At 38.5% G+C, this 26,740-nt stretch overlaps 1 protein-coding gene across 5 annotated transcripts; it reads left to right on the forward strand.

The window, feature by feature from the left end:
- Positions 1–316: 316 nt before the first annotated feature.
- On the forward strand, positions 317–26,630 carry LOC132101300 (ceramide synthase 2-like). 5 transcript variants are annotated; one of them, XM_059506174.1, is made up of 12 exons: positions 317–334; positions 2,303–2,961; positions 5,966–6,147; positions 10,817–10,934; positions 11,940–12,058; positions 12,621–12,678; positions 19,024–19,074; positions 19,609–19,701; positions 19,968–20,096; positions 21,241–21,347; positions 21,481–21,634; positions 26,354–26,630. In XM_059506174.1, the coding sequence occupies exons 2-12, from the start codon at positions 2,953–2,955 to the stop codon at positions 26,486–26,488; spliced, it is 1,155 nt and encodes a 384-aa protein (XP_059362157.1). In that variant the 5' UTR covers positions 317–334; positions 2,303–2,952; the 3' UTR covers positions 26,489–26,630. The 5 variants fall into 5 exon arrangements, with proteins under 5 accessions (XP_059362157.1, XP_059362165.1, XP_059362148.1 ...); XM_059506182.1 differs by lacking the exon at positions 317–334 and having other exon boundaries at positions 2,128–2,676; positions 2,893–2,961; XM_059506165.1 differs by lacking the exon at positions 317–334 and having other exon boundaries at positions 2,128–2,961.
- The last annotated feature ends 110 nt before the right edge of the window (positions 26,631–26,740 follow it).

A 26,740-nucleotide genomic window follows, 5' to 3' on the forward strand; every position in this document is an offset into this window, starting at 1 on the left:
TATATATATATACACCTCTACAGGACTGAGGTTGATTAACAGATTTATGCAAAAAAAATATGAATCTGATACATTTTTACAGCAGTTTAATTGAGTGGATGTTTTCATCCCGAACAACTCGAAAGGGTAGTGAATTTGAACAATCCACAAGGGTTAAAAGAAAGTGAAGAATATGTCTTAAGAAATCATACTTCTGCTCTGCTCCCTCTCCTTCGAGCACAGCGTGCTGCTTGACTTCCTCATCTCCTCCGAGACGTGTTTCCTGGAGTACTGTGTCCTCGACCTGAAGCTTCTCTGCTTCTTTCTAAGTTTCTGACATCTGATTGTCTGTTAGGTAAAGTGTTTGTGTGTCTTAAGGACTTGAGGACCGCTGTAAAGAGACTACATAACCGAGGTCTCTTCCCCTACAACCCTACCTCACTTCTACAACTGTTAAACAGCATCGAACACCAGAGAAACACCGTTAGTTAGCTAACGAACAAGGACAGATTAAAACTGATCAGAAATGTCAATCTGTAATGACCTGCTCAATTAATGCAGAGAATAAACTCATTTTACTGAACTAAAAAAATAAATTATGTTTGCATCAAAATGAATGTTATGGAGGGATTTAACGGATTAGATTGAATATATTATGAAATGATCAAATATAACATGGAATGCTGGATTTAATAGATGAAATTAAATAAATATACAATGAAATGATGAAAATTACATGGAATGTAAAAAAAATATATATAAATGCATTTATTTATTTTTCACGTAAAATGGAAAAAGGAAATGAAATGCATGCTTGCATTATGAAATACAAATTAATTTTTAATATCAATCTGTATTTATGTTAACTGTAGATTGTGCTTTTATTTTTTTCATGTAAAAAATGGACATGAAATGAAATGTTTTTCATGCTTTAACATGAAAAACCTCATGAAATGTGAATTTAATTTTGCTTAGGTTGCATTGTACTTTTATTTTTTTTTCATGTAAAATAATTCCACGCCTCATTTATTTTTGTTTAAATTTTATTGTATTTTTTTATTTATTGCAACGTTCCACAACATTTGAAATAATCTCTTTATATATTTATAATAATTTCTTTATAATAATTTGTTTATATTTGACTCCTGACTCTTTTTTCTTCTTCTTCAAAAGGTAAAGACTGTAAGTGTGATCGCTGTGTATATAATGTATCAACTGCAGGTTTATTCCACTGTCTGAAATATTGAGTTTAGGCTCAACACCATCCTCGTTAGCATTTAAATGACATCACCAACTAATGAGAGCAAGTTAATTTCCACCACTTTATATTCAAATATCCAGAATCAACAACTGTTCCTGTCACCGAAAGCTTATGAGAAGCAAAGGCATCATCAGTACACAGTACAGTAGATCACACAGCTGTTGCTCATATTAATGTCATGATTAGGCTTGTTCCATAATTAGACTCTCTTCACGTTAAATGTTACTGGGAAACATTTAATTAATGAAACGAATCAAGAATCCCAGAGGACAAAACCTTCCATTTTGGTGAACCTACTTAAAATAAATAAACCTGATTAAATCGTGTTATGGATATGTTTCCTGAAAGTATGTACCAAATCATGATTTCCAGAAAAATATGATCTGTTTTCAGCAGTGATAATAATCTAACATCAAAGCAGCATATCAGAAGGATTTCTAAAGGATCATATGTGATGCTGAAGACTGGAGTAATGATGCTGAAAATACAGCTTTGCATCACAGAAAAATAATTGCACCTTAAAATATATTACAATAAAAAAACAGATATTTTAAATTGTAATAATATTTCACAATATTAGTGTTTTTACTGTATTTCTGAGAAAATGAATGCAGTCGTGGTGAGCATTTCCTTTCAAAAACATGAAAATAACAAGCAGGGAACAAAAAAATAATTTCACAACTGTATGATCAGTTAATAAAGTAGACATTTAATGTATGTGGAAATGTATCGATTGCTTAGTAAAAGTCTAAATCAGATAAAATAAGGGAAAAGAGAATTCAATGAAACATGGATTCACTTGCAGCACGAATAAACATAATTTGTGTTAATCACAATGTGTTAAAAAATTTTAATTCAAGTGACCTTTAAGAACCTTTAAAAAAATAACACTGTTGGATAAATGCATTTCATGATAAAATGCATGCTTTATTGACTTTTCATGCACCTATTCTAGCGCTGCATTTCTTCACCACTTGTGGTCTAATGTAAAATCTGTGTCCTGAAGTAACACTCGTTGAGATCAACTGCTATAAATAACTAATGGTGTCTCCTGTATTACAGGTAATTCATTTGTGCGAGTGCAGACGGCGTGTTCTGCCCCAAACACACCCTGTGGTACTGAGTCACTGCCTGTCCTTTGTCTTATCAGGCTGAGTGAACCGCTGATCTCGCCCTCACATTGCTGCTCTATCAGTTGCACAATGCAAATGAGGTGAGTCCTTAGGGCGCAGTTTTTGTGCGTGCATGAGTGAACCCACCGAATGCCTGTTCAGAGGAGGAAACAAGTCAATTGCAATAAAGCAGGGTGTGACGCAAAGTATCTCAAACAAAGAGCATTCCCGTGGGCCTCCAGTCTCTCCATGTTACACACTTTCCCACCGTCAGCAGCAAGACATTGACATTACGCTGCGCTCAACCGCTGACAGGAAGCAAAGGTAAGCGTGCAGCTTTTCTTGACCTTGGGTAAAGTGGAATGCCAGGGGTTGGGACTTAGCCAATGCAATTTGAGTTTTAAATGGAGAAAACATGAAGGACTTTTGCTGAAGATGTTTGGAAAGTGACTCTAATGGAAAGTAGAGCTTGGGGGAACTTGTTTTTTGAGTTTTTAAGACTGGACAGTCTAGATTTTTCTGACCTTATTAAATTTTTAGGTTCACAGTGTGACTTGATACTCATTCTTCAGTAATTGTCTTGAGCTTTAAACAAGACGAATGGAGAAAGTAAGCGGAGTTTTATGAAAGATGCCTGGAAAGTGAAAAGTAGTGCATGTGGAAACCAGCCCATGTGAGCTTTTAAGACTGAAATCTACCATTATTTCCAGGTTTTCGGATGTTTTCGAGCATTTTGAGAAGCTTCAGGGTTTGTTTTGTATCATGTGTAGATTAATGCCTCTTTGGTCTGATTAAAGTCTTTCTTCTTGCTGTTCTTAATTTAATTAGAAAATTCTTGACCAGCTTTAATCGAGATGCTTTTTTTGAAGACCATATGATCTAGAAGGCTGGTCAAAGTAGAGAAAGTAAAAACACCATTATGGTCCATTCGAATATTTAAGCATTGAAGTAATTACAGAAACGTGTCTCTTACAATTGGTGACTAGCGTTGTAGTGCTAAAGTTTGAACATTTCTATGCGCTCAAGTTAAATTCGAGCTATTGCGTTTGACTGTCCTCTAGGTTCTTGTTATCAGAAAGAAGATAGTGTGGAGGTAATGGGGGACGGGTGGTAATTCGGTGATCTGTACACGTGGAGGCGGCTGTGTTTACTCAGCGTCTTGTTCAAACAGACTCTGAGCTCTTTGTTATGATCAGTTGACATGGTATTCTGGCCGTGATCATTGGTCATAGTATAGTCACAGAGAAAGACTGTCATTGTGTGCTGCTAATATTGTCTGATCAAAGTCAAAATATAAGAAAAAGTATCTTCTGCTCACCAAGGCTGCATTTATTGGACCAAAAATACAGTAAAAACAGTAATATTGTGAAATATTATTACTATTTAAAACAGCTATTTTCTATTTGAATATATTTTAAAATGCAATTTTTATTCCTGTGATCAAAGCTGTATTTTCAGCATCTTTACTCCAGTCTTCAGAGTCACATGAAGTGACCACAAATCTGGTCTGATAATACTGAAAGAGCTCCCTTTCCTGATATATTTCACTATATTTGTATTAAGTCCAATACGGATAAACTAAACTTTCACAGTTTACTTCTAAAATATTTCTGCCAATGATGTTGTTTTGAATTTATCACCAAATTAATTGTGGTGTGGGGCCAATGAGATCACAGCTGGATAACCTGCTTGATTTATTTCCTTTTGAGTTACTAACCTTTTTTACTTTTTTAACCTTAGTTTAACATCTCAGAACCTGATATCCAGGGTTAATTACTAGCCCAGTTTGGGCAGAATGAAACCTGAACTAAGATAACCCAGGATCACGTTATTGTTCAGTCTCTGTGAAATACTTTCACTTGTGATAACCTCAGTCATATTTCCCTTCCTTGTACAGTTTATCACGGCTAATATTTGGATGGTATTTAATTAGGGTGTGAAGTGCCGCTACACACTGATCTGAACTCTAAATCAGCACAATAACATGTAGGTTGACACCAGCTCTACTTGTATTCCCAGATCAGGTGTGTGTATTTGCATGTGCTTGTGGTTTAGCCTCAGGTCAGCATCGCCCCTATCAAACACTGTTTTTAGTAGCAGCAGAGCTGTTTTGTCATCAACGCTCATTTGTTAAGGCTCCAAAAATAGAGCAAGAGCTACTGAATCTCAAACATTTTAACACAGACACATAATTTGATTATTTAAATCAAGATTCTGTGTTCACTGCACTTTGGTTGTGTAGGTTTAAATGGATGCAGGAGAGTACTGTAAAACATTAATGACAATAATAAGGATCTGTTTAGGTTTATAAAACAGCACTGAATTAAAGTGTCTTTAAAGGCTAAGTAACTCGGACTCATTTAGTTCTTGATTTTAAAGTACTTGCAAGATATGTATTTAGTGTATAAATGTTTATACTTTTGCACTGATTTTTAAATATTGATTTTATGAGATGACTGTTATTTCATTATTATACTACTAATACACTCTTTAATTTGTTAGCGAAGTTGTTTTGTATGTCCACTACAAACCTCCAGTTTCCTTTCTCATCTTTCTTTAGATGACGGAAAAATAAACATTCATGTAGAGTATACTGCAATGATATATTTATGAAAAACTAATTGTGTATGCTGACATTTGCTACAGTAAGATGTTTATTGTATAGCAGTATGAGTTTGTTTCTTCTTCAGAACAGATTTGGAGAAATGCAGCATAGCATCACTTGCTCACCAATAGTTGCTTTGCTGTGAATGGGTGCCGTCAGAATGAGAGTACATACAGCTGATAAATACATCACAATGATCCACAAGTAATCCACACTACTCCAGTCCATCAGTTTATGACTTGAGAAGAAAAAAGCTGCATGTTTGTAAGAAACAAATCCATCATTAAGGAGTTTTACATTTAAACTGTCACCTCTGGCCAAAATATGAGTCCATAATCCATAATAATGCTTCCTCCAGTGACAACAAAAAATCCCAAAAAAAACAGTCTCCTGTTGTTCATAATCCACCAACATATTTTTTTGGACTGTAATCAGTACTTGATCTGTGCATATTTCTCTCCTGATTCAGAGAAGATGACTTTTCACTGGAGAAAGCAAGATTATGCAAAGATGACTCATATTTTACCTAAAAAGCAATGTTTCGAAGTTTTAAACTTCTTAATGATGAATTTGTTTCTCACAGACACACAGCTTGAGTGGTGTTTTGATGTTTATTGTGAGGTTTTATCAGTTGTTTGGACTCTCATTCTGACGGCACCCATTCACTGCATCCATTGGTGAGCGAATGATGCGATGCTACATTTCTCCAAATCTGTTCTGTTGACAAAAGTAACTCATCTACATTTTGGATGTCCTGAGTTAATGTTTAGCAAATTTGCACTATTCCTTTAAGAGAGTAAATGATGTCAATTTTGGTTTGTTGTTAAACAGCATCATCATCTCTCACTGGAAACAGCTTTCTTCTTTGAAGAAATTTAGTGATATAATCTAAAATGCTTATCGTTGTTTTAGTCACAGTGTTTTTGAAGGGGGTGTTGGCATGAAACACTCATGCATATTTAAAGCATGACATGTAAATTCTTGTCTGTCTGTGCATGTGTGGACCAGATCCCCATCATGATTGGGACGATTAGTGAGTGGTTTTGGCGGGACCGGCTGTGGCTGCCGGGAAACCTCACGTGGGCCGATCTTAAAGACGGAGAAGGGTTCGTCTACGCCAGAGCATCCCACCTCTACGCCACCGTGCCTTTTGCCTTAGTCTTCCTTGTAGTCAGATACCTGTTTGAAAGGTGAGTCGCTCGAGGAATTTCTGTGGTTAAGTTGCAGGAAACGGAAATTTGATCAATCACTCGAGGGCAGATTTCACAGGCCAGCGTGAGAATTTGTTAATGATCCTTTTTGCAACAAATATGATGAGAGTTGGAGAACTTTTCAAAGTACAAAGCTTGTTTAAAGTAAAGCTAGACTTTAAAAGTAGTTGTTTTTTCTAAGTTGTACTGTAAATAAAAGATTACTAGAGTACATTTTACAAGAACATACTATTGGTTTGTCTACTTTAAAATGTCACTTTTAATTCAATGTGTAACTTTGCAATTTGCAGTTTGGCAATTTATGACTGAAAATAGTTTTTAGACCAGTTTTTTTTTTCTTCTACACTATAAGCTACTGCCAAAAGTAGCTCACTTTATTGATAGGTATATAAACACAAATATACATAAAGAAAAAAAAATTAGGAGACTGCTTGAAAATTCTCAGTTTCTCTGGATTTAGGGTTAACATATTCTTCCAAACATTACATTTCTACCAAATTTCAAATAAAAATGGTCTTTTTATTTTTATTTATTAATTTACTCAAACACAAATGGTTAATCCAAAGAAACGTCTCTAGGTTACGTATGTAACCCTAGTTCCTCGAGGGAACGAGACGCTGCGTCGAAACGCTTTGGGGAACGCGCCCAGCGTGAGCGACTCTGAATATGATATCAAATCTGTCTTATAGAAGAGCGTGACGTCACAGACGGGGTGACGTAAGCGACCAGGAAGCTATAAAGGCACGAGCCGCGCAGCTGGCTCCAGCTTCGAGTACCAGCAAGCGCCGGCAGGGGTGCCGGGGGTATGGCTCCGAGACGCAGCGTCTCGTTCCCTCGAGGAACTAGGGTTACATACGTAACCTAGAGACGTTCCTTTTCAGGAACTCGAGCTGCGTCGAAACGCTTTGGGGAACGATTACCAACGCCGCCAGACTACCAAACCCCTGCCTAGTGTGTATCCGAAGAGCACAGCTTAGGACGAGGGGACTGAAGTGCCTGGAGTGACTGGCGTGTCTAAGCCATAGAATCTTGCAAAAGTAGAAGGCGTGGACCACCCCGCAGCATTGCAGATGTCCAGCATGGACGCATCTGCTAGAAAGGCCTTCGAGGCCGCCATACCCCATGTAGCGAGAGCCTTGGCTCCCGACAGCGGGGGATGACCAGAGGACTCAAAGTGGCGTTGATAGTCTCAACTATCCAACGACTAATAGTCTGCTTAGAAGCAGAAAAACCCCTCTTGGGGGGGACCGCATCATGCAAGCAATTGGTCCATTTTTCTCCACAGGGCAGCTCTGTGGGCGCATGCATCCAGCGCTCGAGCTGGACACACACAATTTAGCTTCTCTTGGTCGGGCTCCCGAAAGGGAGGAGGACAGAAGGCCTTCAGCACTACAGGTTGTGGTGTGATAGAGGGCACCTTAGTAACATATCCCGCTCGAGGGTATATGAACACTTTGGTCATGCCACGTGCAAAATCAAGATAGGTAGGGGCCACTGAGAGGGCCTGTAGATCTCCTACTCTCCTCAGAGAGGTAATGCCAACAGAAAGGCGGTTTTAAGAGTCAGATGTCTGTCTGAGATATCTTGAATCGGTTTGAATGGAGATTTGCAAAGAGCCTCTAACACCACACCAAGTCCCAGGGGGGAACACGGGACCGTACTGGAGGTCTCAGCCTCAGCGCACCGTTGAGGAAACATGTAACTAAGGGGTGTCTTCCCAAAGACTGGCCATCGAGAAGGGCATGGTAGGCCGCAATGGCCGCCACGTAAACCTTCAGCGTGGAGTGGGTCAACCCTGCAGAGAGCCTGGCCTGTAGAAACTCCAGAACTGAAACAACTGGGCAGTTTGCTGGGTCTAGCTGGCGGTCTCTGCACCATGAGGTGAAGAGTTTCCACCTCAGGGCGTACAGTTTCCTCGTTGAGGGAGCTCTGGATTGGAGGAGGGTCTCAACAACCTCAGTTGAGAGACCAGCTGCTAACAGTTGTGCCCCCTCGGGGGCCACACCCACAGCTTCCACAACTCCGGGCGAGGGTGAATTATCGTACCCTGCGCCTGTGAGAGTAGGTCTGTCCTGATCGGTATCTCCAATGGAGAGCCGTCGAGGAGCGAGACCAGATCTGCGAACCATACTCGGCCCGGCCAGAGCGGGGCTACTAATAACAGAGGGACCCCTTCCCGGCGTACTCTCGCCAGAACTCCCGGGAGCAGAGCAATAAGGGAAAGGCGTACAGACGAAGCCTCGGCCAGGTCTGTACCATAGCGTCCAGTCGCAGAGGAGCTGGATGAACTAGAGAGAACCAAAGGGGACATTGTGATGTCTCTTGAGTCGCAAAAAAAAAGGTCTACTTGAGCCCTGCCAAATACTCTCCATATCTGCTCCACCACCTCTGGGTGAAGTATCCATTCCCCGGGCCTCGGCCCCTGCCTTGACAGTATGTCTGCCCCCATATTTAGCTTCCCAGGAATATATACTGCTCTTAATGAGAGGAGTTTGCTCTGGGACCACACCAGGATCTGGTGCGCCAGCTTGTACAAAGCGGCCACCCCAGTAGGGGCCGCCCTCTGCAGTCGTGACCGAAACGTGTCAGGACTCCTTAACCGAGGGCCTCACAGCCTGAAGTACGGCCCTCAGATCCGCCTTAGACTGGGAAAACCCTGGTTCAGAGCGTTGCTCCAGCCTCCGGTCCCGACGCAGGGGGAGCGCGGGCGGCAACGCTCTGACTATAGACTGAGAGGGCTGCTCCCGCCCAGCAGCCCCTCCAGTATATATAATTTCTGAGAGTGAGATAAGTGTCATTATATTCCTCAGAATTTAATGCAAACAAACAATCAGACGAGTAAACACGGTCTGCCTTGTCGGTATAATTCATATCTAACTTCTCACACTCAGATAGATACTGAATTTAATTCCTCAGAATTAATGCAGTTACCAAACAGACGAGTAAAGACGGTCTGGTTTTGGTAAGATTTACATCAAACCTGAAAATGATGTAGTACACGCGTTGCCTCAGCAACACGCCAGCCGCTTAGTCACACAAACAATATTAATCTCCTCGGAGATAAGTAGCTGCAGCTGCGAGTTCACAGAGGGGGAAGGAACCGCTTCGCGTGCTTCCGAACCTTGAGAATGAACTCTATATCTAGGGAATACGGGTGGAGATAGGCAGAACCGTCTTCGCCCCGTCCTTAGATATGCGAGAAGCACAGTCAGCCCCCTTATTTTATTTTTTCTCTCGAGAGCTGACTGCGTGAGCTGCACTCCTCATTAATGCTGCTCGTTATACAGTTAGGTATAATATGTTTGTGAAACTGATGCTTGTGTAACTGTTTGTCTGTGCAACTGAAGTTTATGCAGCTTGTGTTTGTGCAACTGCGAGCTCATCGACGCCCTCCGTTTCAATCTCCTCGGAGAAAAAAAAAAAAAAAAAAAAAGGCGGTGCGTCATGGCCGTCACTCGGGGGGGAAGGACCGCAGCGCTCGGGCTTCCGCACCCGGAGATCGGGCAGATCTGGCGGGTGAGGTAGGAGATAGGGACGCGCCCGTCTCCATACCCTCAGCAGATCTTATCTGCGAACCCAGCGAGTGCAGGCGCCGCTCCGCCTCGGCGAAAGCGGGACCGACACCGCGAGGAACGCTGGCGAAGACTCCCCCTCGAGAGAGTCCTCCGGGATCGAAGCGTCCACACTGGCTTGTACCAGTGCGGGCAGTCGGCTCCCTCAAGAGCCGAAACAGCGTGCCTCAATCCCAGGCAGACCGCGCACAGACCGTGTATTCCCACTCGTGATGAACACACAATCTGAAACGCGATCTGGATTCGCCTTTCAGATGTCTCGTCTTAACTTTGCTCTTTGATTATTGCTTACTCTTCGAGGAGCTAATAGTGACAAACAACAATAAATAAGACTGACAAGACAGAATGACATGCACACACAGAGCGCTTGCTGAAAATACGCGAAGCTGGAGCCAGCTGCGCGGCTCGTGCCTTTATAGCTTCCTGGTCGCTTACGTCACCCCGCCTGTGACGTCACGCTCTTCTATAAGACAGATTTGATATCATATTCAGAGTCGCTCACGCTGGGCGCGTTCCCCAAAGCGTTTCGACGCAGCTCGAGTTCCTGAAGAGGAACTGAGAATTTTCAAGAGGTCTCTTAATTTTTTTCCATAGGTGTATATATAAACTATTATAAAACTTGCTCTGATTATATTATTCTAAGCAGATCTGTGTTGGAAAACAAATCAATTTGGGTTTTTGGCTTAATAAACTAAATGTGCATCAAGTACATAGAGTTTTAAACACAATTACCTCTTTCTTAACTAAATATTTCCTAGAGCTAAAATATATAGGTTGCCTTCTGGAAAACAAACAAAGAAACAAAGCTAGTTTTCAGTCTCCCAGCTTGATCCGACTGGGATATTAATTATATATAGTTAGATATTAGCTAAATCTTATTCTCATGTTAGCATCTTATTGTGCTAGTCTGCTACTTAAAAGTAGTTTGCTACTGGAAAGGCTACACTATTTTGAAAACAGCTGACCTACTGTTTTGCATTGCCTCCTTGATTCATATGAAGGATTTGCATCAGGGATGATTTATGTTTTGATTAATGTTAATATGTTAAATAATGTACTAACGTCTGTCGTTGTAGGTTGATAGCGACCCCGCTTGCAGCTTTCCTTGGCATTACAGAGAAACCCAGATACAAAGTGGAGCACAACGCTGTTCTTGAACATTATTTCAGTACAAAGTCAAAACATCCCAGACAGGTAACGTCGTCTCCTCTCACTCAGAAACATCTCATTCAGATCCATATTCAGATTCAAAGACACCTTTGACTTCATCATTGGGGAGAATCACTGTTGTAGACATTAAGGCAAGATTTGAATTGATTTGAACCAAATTTCATCATGATCACATGATTTATACAAAATGTAACTTTTTTTTTCCTACCGCATATACATAGTAAATCTGTTTAGATTGAACTGTAAACATTATAAGTAAATTATTCGATTAAAAACCATCAACCCAGATCAAAGTAATTGAGGTTCAATCAGCTAAAGAAGTTTTTTTTTTAGCTCCTTCATGAATTGATTTAACCCTTAAAGCCTCTGATGTTATGTGTGTTATAACAATTAACATCTATATGATATGTTTTACATTTTGTAGATATTTTAAATTTCTGTTAACTTGAATATTTATTTAATTGTACACCCTTATAAAATTTGAGACACTTGAAAAGACTGATTTTTTGTATGTATTTTATATTATTTATGTTTGGTGTCTGGCTTAGTGTTATGTTAGAATCATTATGCATAAATATACTCTTATACCTTTAGGTTTTTTTTATATTTGTAATTGTTTTTAGCTTTATTTTTTGTTTTTCATATAAATGTTAAGTTTTATGTTTGAAATTTTGTTGTATGTATTTGTGATTTTTATCTAATTTCTTTATTTTGAAAATGTGTATAGGTAGTATTTTTAAGTTTTAGCTTCTAGTTTTGGGACTGTTTTTATTTATTTTAATACTACAATTTTTGGCATCTGTTGTCCTCATTTGTAAGTCCCTTGACAAAAGCGTCTGATAAATGACTAAATACCAGTATGTAAATCTGGCTGAACTGGGGAGTTTATTTATTGATTTATGTTTTAGGTAGCATTTGATTACATTTAAATTTAATACATTTATTAAAACCAACAAGCCTCTTTTCTGATATGAGATGGTTTGCAATACTTCTAGACTAACCCTTCTGCTCTCTTCTATCTCTTATCAGGCAGATATTGATGGCCTGTGCAAAAAATGCAGCTGGCCAAGTAGAAAAGTGGAGCGCTGGTTCAGAAGGAGACGAAACCAGGACCGTCCTGGGGTCCTGAAAAAATTCAGAGAGGTCAGGTATGAAATACACACAACCTAGTTTGACTCATTACACGTCTGTCTGGAATTCTGATTGGTCAAATACTGCATTCTGTGGTCAGATATTATCCTATGATAATAATAAACTAGTGTTGTAACATACTAGTAACTCAAACAGTTGAGTTTAAAGAAAGCCATGACTAGGTAATGGGTTCGATTCTCAGGTGTCGGATTCTCTGCATACATTTATAAAATATAAAATGTCTTCTGCTAAATGCACGAACATTGTTAAAGTTACTGAAGCTAACTGATACAACTTTTGATCTTTGAATGCTGTTGTAAATATTGAGATTCACATTCAGATAAATGTTAACTTTTCATGTTTAGCAGTGTCGTTAACTAACAAAGAAACCTTTAAAACACTGTTCCACATTCAGTACCCACAATGCACTGCAGCGGTCATAAGGCACAAGTCTAGACAGGGCCTGATACCCAAGTGGTTGCTAATTTGTTGCTGTCTGCTTATGCTGTCGAGACTAATGTTGACTAATTGTTTTGATTTGAATGTAATCCCTGATCACATGAGCTTTCCTCTCTGTAGCTGGCGGTTGGTGTTTTATCTGGCGGCGTTCGTTGGTGGAATCATAGCCCTGTATGATGTGAGTTTATCCTCTTCTCAGGCTTTCTCCTTTAACATACACCTGCATATCCTTCTGCACAACTGAAGTAAGATACACTTTCCTGTACTGATGACTGACATGAGTTTGGCCATTGAAACTGATCCGTGATCAGCTCTGTGGTGCCCTTAGGAGTTGAGAAATCTAATCAATTTGTAGCCTCTGAAAGATGAGCACTGTGGGAAATACACACTACATTGACAGCATCATGAAAATAGTGTGCATGCATGGCGTTCAGGAGGATGTAACTAATAATTGATTTTAATATAATATGGTGTATAATGATGCTAAGGTAATGACACAAATATTGGGTTAACTCATTTTTAATTCAACTGAACTATTTGTATTGGTTTTAATTTTTATTATTTAATACTTTATATTTACATTTAAACACTGCAATGCATTATTATGGCAGTGGTTCTCAACTTTTTTGATTTCTAGGATCCGTGTTATCCATAACATTGTTCAAAGGCCCCCTAGACCCCTTGTTTTCAAAATAATTTTAAGGAAACTCATCATGGTTTCTGTAAAACTAAAAACGTATGTATGTACAATTCGAACAATTAAATGTCATAATGTTTTAAGAGCTGAATGTTGTTCAGGGATCCCACTCTTTTAACGTACACCAACTTTAAGGATTAGGATTTCTACTTGACAAAATATTTTACAGCTTGGCATAACAGAAATTTGTATATTCGTTAATTTACCTGTACCAATCATCTTCTTGCTTGGAGGGACAGTATAAATGCTTTGAAATATTCCTTGTCCATTCATTATTTGTGTTCATGCGACGAACAACCGTACAAAAATTGAGATAACCATGTGACTTCAATGTATGTGTGCCACTTTGTATACAGAATCACTTTGGGGGGTGTTCGCGCGACCAAAACTTTTAAAATTTTAAAATAGTCTCATGCTGAAAAACCGTTTATGTCCACTAATGAAAAATGGAGACGCTGGTTGCTTTCATGTCCGCTGCGGACATTAATAGACAAAACGTCGGCAAAAAAAGGAGAGCGAACATGAATGAATGGAAGGACAGAGCAAGGAAGTCTTTGAGGGATGCTGGGAAACCATATGTGAACCGGAGAGGAGAGCAAAAACGAGGAAAAAGTCCACCAAAAGAGGTGAGTGAAAAACCGTATACAAAGTATCTAATAAAGTTAGCGGTCACAGTCAGAGGGGCGTGTAGGCTACTGGGCGTCGTCTACTACAGTTCATTCATATAGCTCACTCTGTTTAAAGGTTCAAGTCATGAATGGGTCGATATGAAAGCTGAGAAAATTAGGATTCAGGGGACGTTTTAAACATGTCTCTACTCCTTATAACCACGGAGAAATGAATCGAAACGCTTTAGGTGCGTCTCTAACACCAGCCCAGCTGCGTCTAATGTCTTTTTTTTTTTTTTTGGTATTATAAGCACTGCTGGCAGAATTTTATATACATAAACAAACATATGTAAATTCATCCCCAATCTTTTAAGATGTTTAGAGTTGAATTTGATTGCTTTATGTCTTCACTGAAATTGGTAAAAAAAAAAAAAAAAAAAAAAAAAAAAAAGAAAGTCATTGACGTGTTTAAAATATTTTGATATAATTTTTGGATCCCTGTTACCATTTAATGCAACACTTTGTTTTTGTAATATTGTATGCTACGCTATGTTTGTTACTTGTTATTTAATAAATAATAAAAAAAAAAAAAAAAATGCATTGATTGTGTAAGCTGTTATATATTCTAGCTAGTAACCTTAATAGCTCCAGTGTTTTATAGCTCAAAAAAAAAAAAAAATACGCTAATGTGACTTTGTTTCTGTTAAGGGAAAGGCGTGCAAGGAGACATGTCCCAGGCAGTGTTCAAGCCTAACAGACCAACTCCAGCTCTTCACAGAGTTTTATGCTGTCTCTTATGAGAGGCAGCAGTCTATCATTCTCTCTGGTTTGGAGCAGGTATGCTAACTTAAGCAATTCATGACCAACAGTATGCAATGCATTACAATGTAGGCCCATGAAATAACCAGTGAATTGAATACTACTGTATGCCTTCAATTCACTAAGACTGCACATGTGCCTGATCACTGATCATCCCAATATGTCTTTTTACTTCTAGCACAAGGTGAGTCGCAGACGACCACGTGGGCCCGACACTGAGAATACTAAGAGGAAGTACACCTTCAAGTACCATGTGCAACAAGGAGGCCAAAGACTTGCTGTTTGTAAGCTCACATTTATGTCAGTCTTTCAACTGACCAACAGTCGCCTACAGGCAAGTTTTATACAGCCTAGCTTTTTCCGTTTGTTAACTTTTTATTACATGCATGATTTTAATTAGATACATTGTCCATAACATATTTATTTAAAGTTACTTATCTTTGAAAATGTTATTCAAGAAAAGTTAGGCAGTCAGTCTGAGGGAACAGAGCAGGTAGTCAGGTCTCCATTAGATGACTTCAGAGGAAAACATAAGAACAGGTAAAAAAAAAAAAAAAAAACTTGAAGGACCTCATGCTCTCGTCCTGTTAGTTTTTAAAGCTGCACCAATGTCAGCATCAGTTGCCCTACAACATTCCCTGATCTAATGGTGCACTGGACGCTGACATTATAGGGCGTCGGGTGCCTTGCCACCCTATAACGCCAGCATGCACAAACTGTAATGGTTAGGATTCAGCTCACTGTTGTGGCCCAGTCAGGAAACATATTTTTGCACTTTGAGATCGATATCAGAGGTAAAGTGCTATGCAAATGTAATGTATGATCCCGGGATTTCGTGATCGGCCAAAATGTCCGGGATTCGGCTTTTGCGGTCTACAGTTGCCATCCATTGTGTTTACTGTGGCGAGCAGGACGAGACTGAGGGCCGCGGGAGAATGGCGCGAGGCTGTTGGCGTGATTACTGATGAGCGACACCTGTGAGACGCACCGGTCTCGTATCTCTCACGGAGGAGCGGACATTTTCTTAGCAATGCTAAAACGCACACATCAATCGATCACATGTTTAGCGTTCATGTAAACACTACATTCAGATTCACCAATCAGAATGAATTCAGTTAGATTGAAACAAAAGGTGTGCATGTAAACAATGACGATTTTTGCGTCATCTGAGGATTTTTTCCAGACAAAAAATACATAAGTCTCTCATCTCAGGGGGATATGAGGGAGGAAAGCATGGTAATTCGAAAATACTGCTGGTTTTCTACTAATACAAAGCTTAATGCTAAATCCTGAAGTATCCCTTTAATGATTGTTTGTGAAAAACAAAATCCTATAGTTTAGAGAAAAGTTTACAATTATATTAAATTTTATTGCCACAGAAACAATGCAATTGTGCAAAACAGACCAGCATAGTTAATTATATTTCCCTTGTTCATGAGTTGTGTTGTTTATTTTTTAGGCCTCATAGCATTCATCCTGCAGTGAGAGAGGGGATAAGAGAGCACATCCTGAGCTTCCCACGCCAACCGAACCACTACTCACGGATGAAGGGAGATGTGGAGAGGGAGTACCTGAGCCCTGATTTAAACCTGCTCCGCATGTTCCGCCTATACAAGGAAAACAATCGAGCATCCACTGCAAAGTTCTGGCTCTATAGGGACATCTTCAAGCAGCAAAACCTCAGTTTTGGGCAGCCAAGAAGTGATACTTGTGCAAAATGTGACGCCCTGTTCTCAAAATTAGTAGCTGCTACAACAGATGGAGAAAGGTTGAAGATCGCAGCCGAGAGTGAGCTTCACCACCGGAAAGCCGAAAAAGCGTACACCCAGTTGCAGGCTGACACAGAGTGGGCCAAAGCCAATGATGACTGCCATGTCATTTGTATCGACATGCAGGGGGTAGTGTTCACGCCAAACCTGACACACTCCAACATGTACTATCAACGGCAGCTGGCCAACTACAACCTCTGTATCCAGGAGATGGGCATTGACAAACCTCCTACAATGTGCCTCTGGCATGAGGGCATCGCTCACAGAGGTTCCATCGAGGTGGCAAGCTGTCTTTTGAAGTGGGCAGAAACATATTTCGCTCCCCTAGTCCAGGCAAAGGAACGGAAGCTCATCATCTATAGTGACCGATGCTGTGGGCAGAACAACAACTGGCGAGTCCTAAACCTCATGGCCCTACTCGTATCTAGAGGGTACTTCAGTCAGATAGAGCAGAAGTTCATGGTGTCTGGTCACTCCTTCCTTCCCTGTGACCGTTCATTTGCCACGCTGGACAAGAGGCGTAAGGTGTCCACACTCCACACCCCCAGCGATGTCGCCGAGATGATCCGTGGAGCCAGGCAGCTGCATCCATTTAAAGTAATTGAGATGAAATGTGCAGACTTCAGGCAGCTCCCTGATGCAACATTAAAGCATCCACCTGGCTTCCTAATCACATCCATGATTTGGTTGAAAGTGACAGGTAAAAAACTAAAGAACTAGATTAAAACTAAACTGGTTTTCTGAGATTAACAGTGTTGGGGATATGTGCGTGAAGGAAGAATCTTTATTGAATTTCTTGTTGAATCATGATTTCAGCTGCTGATCCATGGTGTGTCCACACAAAAGGGAGCCACAGCCTCTACGAGGTATCACCAAACAGAGGAAGAATCAACCAACTCCAGCTCCCTTGTTCTCCACCACGAATGCTCGTGCTTACGAGGACCCTCTGCCCATCAAGAAGGAGAAGCACCGTGATGAAAATGCTAGCCTACATGCCAGCGGAGGGCCAAGCATTTTATGGGACATTAGAATGTGAAGAGTAGCCTGGTATGTGTAGGTCATGTGCAGGGTAAGGTGAGATATATTGTGTATAGTGTGTGAAATGAATCATAAAAGTAGTTGTAGCTTATCTTGTATGCCTTATCTTATGTTGTATAATAGGAACATATAGGTATTTATTTTATTTTATTTAGAACCAAAAAAAGGAAGACTTATATGGTAAACTAGCATATGGAACCAGCATGGAATGAAGATGATGTATGTCTGTATTGTAAATATGTATTGTTTACCGTTATTACTGTTCATTGTTTGTATGTATTGTTTATTGTATGTACGGTTTGTTTGTACTGACGTTTATTTTCTGTACTATAAGTAGGCCTATGTATTGTTCATTGCTCGTACCGTATTGTCCGCGTTTTGTTCTGTGATTTACGTTGGCAAAAAATAAAAGAAATTGAAAGAAAGAAATGCTTAATATTTTCTTTAAGGTTCTGTTACTGTATTAAAACTAAGATAAAGGAATCAAATCTCCAGTGGTTTAAATTGATATGATTAATTGGACTTATACTGTTATTCCAAATTTCCGGAAATGTAAATTAGAAAAGTGTTAAAAGAAACATAACTTACTGAAATGCACAATGTCTCAATTGATCACTCGATCTGTTTTTCAACCACAGAAGTAAAGACATTGATTGTATATAAACCCGATACTCGATTGAAGCTTGAACGTTGTTTCAACTGTCACCGCAAGACAATGTTTACACCGGCGTAGTTGCAGCTAGTCGTGTTTTAGTTGGTGCAACAGGTATAAATATTTATCGTAAAGCTGTAAAGCCCAAGCGTCAGGATTAACACCCAACATTTTTACATCTAGCTGGTTCAACCGGCCCCAGACTTCAACAACTAAGGGATCATACTCTTTCATTTCTTTATTTACATGACTTTGACATGACATGATTTGGGGGTGGGGGTAGGGTACTTAATTTCTATGTGACAAAATATTTAAGAGTTTGGCATTACTAGAAAAGGGTATGTTCATCATAGAAATGCCCATGGTATTTAAATGTATTTTTTTTAATATAAAATGGTCTAAAATCACATTCATAAATACCTTATTATTTAATTGTATTAGCTTATTTTAAAGTTTCTTGTATCTTATTTTAAATCTTTTAAGTAATCTGAAATTTGCAGAGGCCCCTTGGTTGAGAACCACTGCATTGTGGGATTTCCAGAAGGGATTGTGTTTTTGAAGTCTTTGTGTTGGTATTGTGCCTGTGATGCCTTACAAACAACGCCCAAGGGGCTGTTTACACTACATTTTCAGCCCAAAAAATGGAAACTTTTTATGCGTTTTGCCTGTTCGTTTACATGCATATTTTTAAAAACGGGTTTTAAAGTGCAAGTTTTTACAACCAATAGCAGAGACGCATCATATACAACATATAAGGCTTTCTACTTTTACACGACAGCGATGTAGTCAAAAACAGCCATTTTCCCTTCCCAAAAATTTCACATATAGACGACAATGTTTCCAAACGATTCGCGTTTACACATATTCGCGAAAGCGGCCAAAAACGCTTAGAAACTGTCATAAATAAAAAGTTTAATATTGATTCATCTATTTGTTACAGAAACCCTGGTTTTATAATTTGCGGGAGATGTGGAACGGCTATCCCAGACAGGTGTGTTCCAGTCTTCAGATCTTTAATTTGCTCGTACATGTTCCAAGGGATATTTTATTGTTCATTTCACCTGCACTAATAAGAGCAGGCGAGATATTGTTCACTTTGACCTGGCGCCGACAAAGAGTTCACGCAGTGCTCAAATTTACAGCACGGCTAATAAATAAGGCTGATAATAAGACTCAAGCTAAATCCAAATCAAGCATGGCCATATTTAGAAGAAATATGTCTTTTTTTGGCCCAACTGGAGGCTTTCTTTTGGATCCGTTCACACTTGTTATGTGAGTTCCAGGTTGTAATCAAAAGAACAGTTATGTCATTCAGATTGGCACTCAAAACATTGAGTTACCTAGAATAATCACTTCCAATAATAATAAAAAAGATTCCTCTTCAAACTCCCGCTGCTTCAGAGCACAGTGAATTACGTAAAATCCACATTGAGTAATAACTTTTCCATCATAAAAATGTAACGTGGTCATCTCTTGTTATTGTGCATGTTTCTGAGAGCTTATTGTTGTGTTTTTGCTACTGCAGTCCATGCTGGATTCTCAATACTGGTATTATATTGTGGAGATGAGCTTCTATTTGTCACTAGTGCTCAGAATAACCTTCGACGTCAAACGAAAGGTCAGTATCATGTGACCCCACACTGTTTGCTGGATGCATTTGAACTACTTGAAATCGTTCAAAATACATTTCAAACTTTTTCGTCTGCATCTAACCATTCATCACATGTCGTGATATAAACATCCAATCATTATCTACACAATGAAAGCTGCTGTAATCTATCATTTAAAGCCAGATTGATTTGTTGTTGTTTTTATCTTATCTAACCGCACTGAGAATGAATGTGAAAACTTTCCGTGAATGTTTCTCATATATTTTTATTTCAGGACTTTAAAGAGCAGATCATCCATCACTGGGCCACACTGACGCTCTTGGCTTTCTCTTGGTGTGGGAACTACATCCGGGTCGGGACCCTGGTCATGCTCATTCACGATTCCTCCGATATTCTTTTGGAGGTTAATTCTTTAACGTATTTTTAGGCATTTATCCCTCTATTGGAAAGTGACAGAACATTTGTTTGGTGGAATGGGATCAGGAAACATTGCAGGCTGGATGTTTTTATGAATCATTTCTTGCATTCAAGGCTTAAACAACCAAAAACCCAGGCAAAACACAACTTAAGCCTAACCAGATACTCTCTAGAATGAAAAGTGAAGAGGATGAGGCGACTTGTTATTTAAAAAAGGGACAAATCCTCCAATACATCACTCAAGAAAATAAAATCCAGTTTCTGCAGGGAAAACATTTGTCAACCCATTTAATGTGAAAAACTAATGTTCTTATTGGTTTCATGTGTTTGACCCCAGTGTTATTTTAGAATTAGTACGAAACTATAGTTGAATTGAATTCGTTTATATTTTAGCCGATTTTCCTCATTATCGGCCCGAATTGGTGACCGGCCGATCAGTCTCACTTATTTCCGATTTTTCCACCACTGATCTATATTAGTGGAGTGCACAAGTCTCAAACAGCTTGTGAGCCACAAATATCCAAATGAGTAGCTAAATGCGCTAAAACAATCGAATACATATAAAATTATGTTAAAATGCCCGTCTTGGTGAGTATCTAGTTAAACCCAGTCAGTTTTGGAATGTTAAATAGTTGAGAAAGAACGCATGTTGTGTAACAGTATACTGAGTCCGTGGATAAACTCTTAAAGGGACAGCAGTCAAATATTCCTGCTGCTGTCTGGCATGTTAATCAGAGAACAAAAGACAAAGAAAATCACTTTCTGCACTTGACTGAATACGTTTTATAACTTTAATGGTAAGCATTAATTTGTATTTAATTTTTACAATGAAGACTACAGAAATTACCTTTGATAAAAATGTACATTTGATGAATTTCTGTAGTATTTCTTATCATTGAAATTTTGCATTGAGGAAAATTGTTTGTATATGCTGTCAATTATATCTTTTAGGGAAAAGAATCGGTATCGGCAGATCACACTAACAAAAAATCGGAAATCATAATTGGCCAAGAAAATTGCGATTGGTGCATCTCTAGTTATTTTATGTAATGAAAGACTTAACTGTAATGTCCTCGGTTGACACTGTACAAACTGCACCTGTTTGGTATTTTTGTGTTGTTTCTCTGCAGTCTGCCAAGATCTTCAACTATGCCAAATGGGAAAAAACGTGCAACGGCATCTTCGTGGTATTTGCTGCTGTCTTCATAGTCACGCGACTCATAATCTTTCCTTTCTGGTGAGAATTGCATGTGTGACTATTATTTCCAAGCTCTGATATAGATATTATTTTACATAACATGCGTGCAATATTTGTTTCTTCCGACTGCTATTAAAAACTGTCTCTGTTGTCTTGTATGTCTTTTTTACAGGATCATTCACTGCACGTGGGTTTATCCACCAGACCATTACCCACCATTCCTTGGATATTACTTTTTTAACTTCATGCTCGTCATCTTGTTGATGCTGCACACATTCTGGGCGTTTCTGATTCTGCGTATGGTGAAGATGTTCCTTTTCGGAAGTGTAAGTTGTTCTATATTTATATTTGGGAATGCATTTGTTTTTTCAAAATCATCTTGGTTGGATTGTCTCACATTACAATGGGTTAGCATATAATTTGGGGTAGTCATATTTTGTGATTTTTCACTGTACATTTGTAAACCCTCGGTTAACTTTCTTTTTGCTAATTTATGCTTATTAACATTGATTGGACAAATGGGCTACTTTATGCAACTTGTGTTTAAATTAGCTTGTGCATCTGTGTAAATGTTGTGATCAGTCTGCTGTTCTCAAGTCTGAAACTTGAAAGCAAAAAATAAATAAAATGTAGAGTAACTGTTTAACACTTTCCTTCAAAAACGGACTCTAAACTGAACGTTTTTGTGACTGTGCAAAGCTCATTAATATTTAATGAGACAAGCAGTGAATCAGTTTATGATTGTTTGTCTGTTTCCTCTAAATGACTCGCTGTAACTGTAAATTCATTATACTTTTATACCTTTGGCACTGCAGTCCGTTGGAGCAGAGCTTCATAACCCAGGGTTAAAAGCATTGCTAACCCCTTTTAAAATAAGTTTCCCCACTGTAAAAAAGACATTATCCCAGGGTTAAGCATTGTGTGAAAAATCCTAAATGCATTTTAAAACCATTTATAAGATGGTTGCAGGCACAGCAGATTCGAAAGACTCCAAATAAGTGCAACATCTGTCCAGTCCATAGGTCATATGTTATTAACAAATACCATTAAAGCTGATACTTTACCACCCTCGGGCTAGTTATCAATCATCTCAACTGACATCGGGATGCTCTAAACTATTTTTTTTTTGAGTTACAGACTAAAGCTGTTTAAAAGAAACATTGTCTATTTGTTTATGCAGTCTTGTGAGCTGGCAGGGTTTCAGTTATGGCACAGTTTTCAATTACTGTCACCCTTAAATGACCTATTGTGAGTATTATTGCATCAGCGCTGGCTTTTACTGGTCTAGTTAACCATCTCATAATGCTGGTTATACCAGAGTGGGTTGGTAAACATGAACACATTTGTAAACATACGGTGTGTGTGTGTCTTTAAATGCTGGGTTAATGATAACACAGTCCTGCATCTTTAACAAAACCTCTGCTGATTTGCATAAAAGGCCTGATATTTCCTGATGTTACCGTAATACAAGACTACTTCACCGTACAAATGGCTGTCTAAAGCAAAAATATTCTGAAATGCATCATATTTTCTGAGAAGCTGTAACATGCTAGAGCAAAGCAGGCAGTATTTTTGGAATCAACAGCCCAAACTTAGTAAGAAAAAACAAGTAAGTCAGTGTAATGGCAATAAACACTGCAGTTAAATATGGTTTTCACCGGTTGTTCAGTTTGGTGATGTCTACAGCCAAATGAAAAATCTTTTCGATTGTTGTGTTTCTTGCTTAGAGCAATTTTGGGAAGGACTCCTGAATGATAATATAGGGAATTTACTGTATTTAAATGTTGGTCTCTCTTCTAAACCTTTGCAGTGCGTGTCATGGCTTCATTGTGAAAATATGTAACATAAAATATATTTAATGTGATGATTTTTATGTTTTTTATTTTAAGCTCAGTTGAATGATATTTCAAAATAGACACAGTAATATATATAGTATCAATATATCCAGCTAAAATGTTTGGTGCCAGTGTTTTTGGACAGAGGTGGGTAGAGTACCCAAAAACTGTACTCAAGTAAAAGTAAAAGTACTTCTAGAAATATTTACTCAAGTAAAAGTAAAAGTACTAGCCTTGAATAGTTACTTGAGTAAGAGTAAAAGAGTATCGGATAAAAAATCTACTCAAGTAGTTAGTTACTAGTTACTTTGGGTCATATATACTGAGCATATTTTTATTTAGATATATAGATAAAATGTATGTAATGTATGTGTGCGTGTATAAATGTATATATTTCATCAGCCTTTACTCCAATTTATGTAATTTATTATAAAACCTTGTCTGTTTACTTAAGTAACAGATATAGGTGTCATGCCATAACATATTTTTAATACGACTGACTTTATATTAAATGTGAATTTAACATTGAAAGTTAATGTGATTTAAATATTACTACTAATCTTTCATTGTTCAGAAAGAGAGCAAATAACATTTACACTGACAGTCTAGATTTCAATCACTCTCAGAAACTCCCATTAAAATCACTGAAACTGTTAACACTGTGAAATCAATATCTTAATTAAAGATTCGTACACACATCTGCACTTTGTTGTTTCTGACGAGAGAATTCGCCAGAAAGAGGTATTCAGTCAGTGAGCGAGTGAAGGAAGCACCGGCATTTTAGCGATGACTCATCTGAACGCCTCTGATTGACCAATGCTTTAATAAGCTCAAAAGAATCATGTGTGATTGGTTATAATGCGCAGCGCTGTAAAAACGCATCTATCTCTGGCTCAGCGCCAGCAAGCAATCACAGATCTGAATTTAGCAGCTGATGAAATGACTCGCTGAACGTACTTGCACTGGTGTGATTGTATTAAAATTAATAAAATCTTAATCGGCTATTTTTTGTCTTTTGGAAGCTGCATTCAACTTGAATCCCCCCCTTTATAAGCCTCACACGTACAACAAACTAATGTCACAGTGGTATCGTGTACTGTAATCGAATGTAGCCCAAGTTATTACCTGTTAAACAGTAGACACGCGGTGTTCATCTAATAAGGATCTCCATCGCTAGCAAATAATAACCTTTGCAGATTTCAATTCAATGCAGTTCCAGCCACGTTTTCAACGCTCTTTCTGTTCTTAAACGTTACAACTCCGAGTGAACCACTTCAGACGCTCAGCGCGTGCGGCAGGGAACTGAACGACTCATTCAAACTGATTCATGAACCAATTCACTCGTTTGCCAATTGGTTTGATCAAGCCTTTGAACAGAATTGACTCAAAAGAATGAATCATTCGCGAATGGGCATCGCTCATTGCCCAGAGAAAAGTAGACGGCGCGTTTGGAATAAACTGAAGCATTATAACATTTATTGCATTAAGATAAAGTAACGAGAGGAGCGTCGCCCACAGTAACGAAGTAAAAGTACAGATTTTTCCCCAACAATTTACTCAAGTAAGAGTATAAAGTACCCATCTTTAAATATACTCCGAAAAGTATTAGTTACCCCAAAAAATTACTCAAGTAAATGTAACGAAGTAAATGTAACTCGTTACTACCCACCTCTGTTTTTGGAAGAAGTCTCTTCTGCTCAGCAAGGCTGTATTTATTTGATCAGAAATACAGTAAAAAAAAAATTTAAAATATTATTAAATTTGAAATAACAGTCTTCTATTGTAATATATTTTAAAATGTAATTTATTCCTGTGATCAAAGCTGTATTTTCAGCATCATTACTCCAGTCTTCAGTGTCACATGATCCTTCAGAAATCATTCTAATATGCTGATTTGCTGCTCAAGAAACATTTATTTATTTATTTATATTTAAACATGTATTATTATAAGTACCAATGTTGAAAACAGTTTTGCTTAATATTTTTTTTGCAGAAACCACTTTCTTGTGTAACATGGTAAAGGTTTACTGCCACTTTTCATCAGTTTAATGCATCCTTGTTGAATAAAAGTGTCTGTTTTGTTTTTTTGTGTGTGGGAATATTATTTTTAGAAAAATAGTGTTATTATCGTTTAGGTCAGATCTCCCTGTTGTAACAGCAAAATCCTGTTGGAAACACTGCTTTGATTCATGTGAAACACACTAAAACAAGACTCTACATGATGCATATAATGGCAGTTATAGACAAAGCCATGCTGCATGAATTATACTCTAAACAGAAACGATGACTCAAGCTTGTAACGGTGACTGAGTGATTCAGGTCTGTGCCATTGTTCTGTTATTTCCAGTCACACTGGCGTTCTGATTAAAACAAGCCCTGCCAGCCTGTAGTTAGTGCTCTATTGTTTTCACTCCAGCTATTGAAAAGGTGAGTCATATTTTGAGAGTGATTGCACTGGCAGCGTACATGATCTCTCACAAATGCAGATGCAGAGCAGATGAGGGATGCCGGATTCAGTCTCTTCTCTGCCTCATGTACCTGCAGCCTGTTGCTCAAAGGGACCTAATTAGTCAGATTTTTTGTGCATCTGGTTTCTATAAATGCTCGATACTTTAATTTTTCTTTGCCAGTTTATGAACTTAAAATTACTGGTTGAATATTCACATCTGTGAGCGACTAATTTGGCGAGTGTTTTAGGCTATTTAATTAGCTGATAATATCCACTAATTAAATAGCCTGAGATACATGGAAGCATATCTCTGCCATGGAACAAAAAGTAAAAAAGGTAATCACAAAATTTTATCTCAATCTCATTTTTTAAGTTATTTGTTATACTCAAAATTGCAAGAAATAAACTCGCAATTCTGAGAAGAAAAGTCAGAATTGTGACATAAAGCCACAATTGTGAGAAAAAACTTGCAATTAGCTTTTTTCTGTTTTTTTTTAATTCTATGGTAAAAAAAAAGAAGAAGAAAAAAAAAAGAGTAAAACATTCTGACTTTATATCTTGCAATTCAGACCCCCCCTCCTCCCAATGAGTCCAAATTACAATTAACTTTTCTTTTTTCTCAGAAACAGGCTTCCATAGATATGTGTATGATAAAATAATTAACATGTTTTGCATTGGTAAACACTTGTTTTGGAAATAAAAGAGCCTGTTTCAGCTGTTGCTAATTTTATTTTCTCTTCCCCAAAATGCTATTTTAATAGTTAACCAAAGACGAGAGGAGTGACAATGAAGAAGACGAGGAAGAAGATGGGGAAACCAGCGTGACTGAGAACAATGACAGACATGTGAAAGTGACCAATGGCTGTGGAGCAGGAGGCGGGGCTAATCACCACTGACACCTCTTCTCTTAAACTGTGAAGGACTTTGAATTGCCCTCAGGGATGCGAGGAGCCAGAAACATACATTTGATTGATTGTCCTGCAGAGAATATGTCAGAAACTTTTCAAAACAAATTGCATCTTTGAATAACACTGAAAAAACAAATCGTTAGATTTTGGTTCATTCACACTGCCAGTGATTTCCTGAAATCTGCGTGCATTCACACACAACCTGTAAAGGTACCGTAATGACATGGGACATCAGGATGT

Source organism: Carassius carassius, chromosome 2 (assembly GCF_963082965.1).
Source record: "Carassius carassius chromosome 2, fCarCar2.1, whole genome shotgun sequence".
NCBI lineage: Eukaryota > Metazoa > Chordata > Actinopteri > Cypriniformes > Cyprinidae > Carassius > Carassius carassius.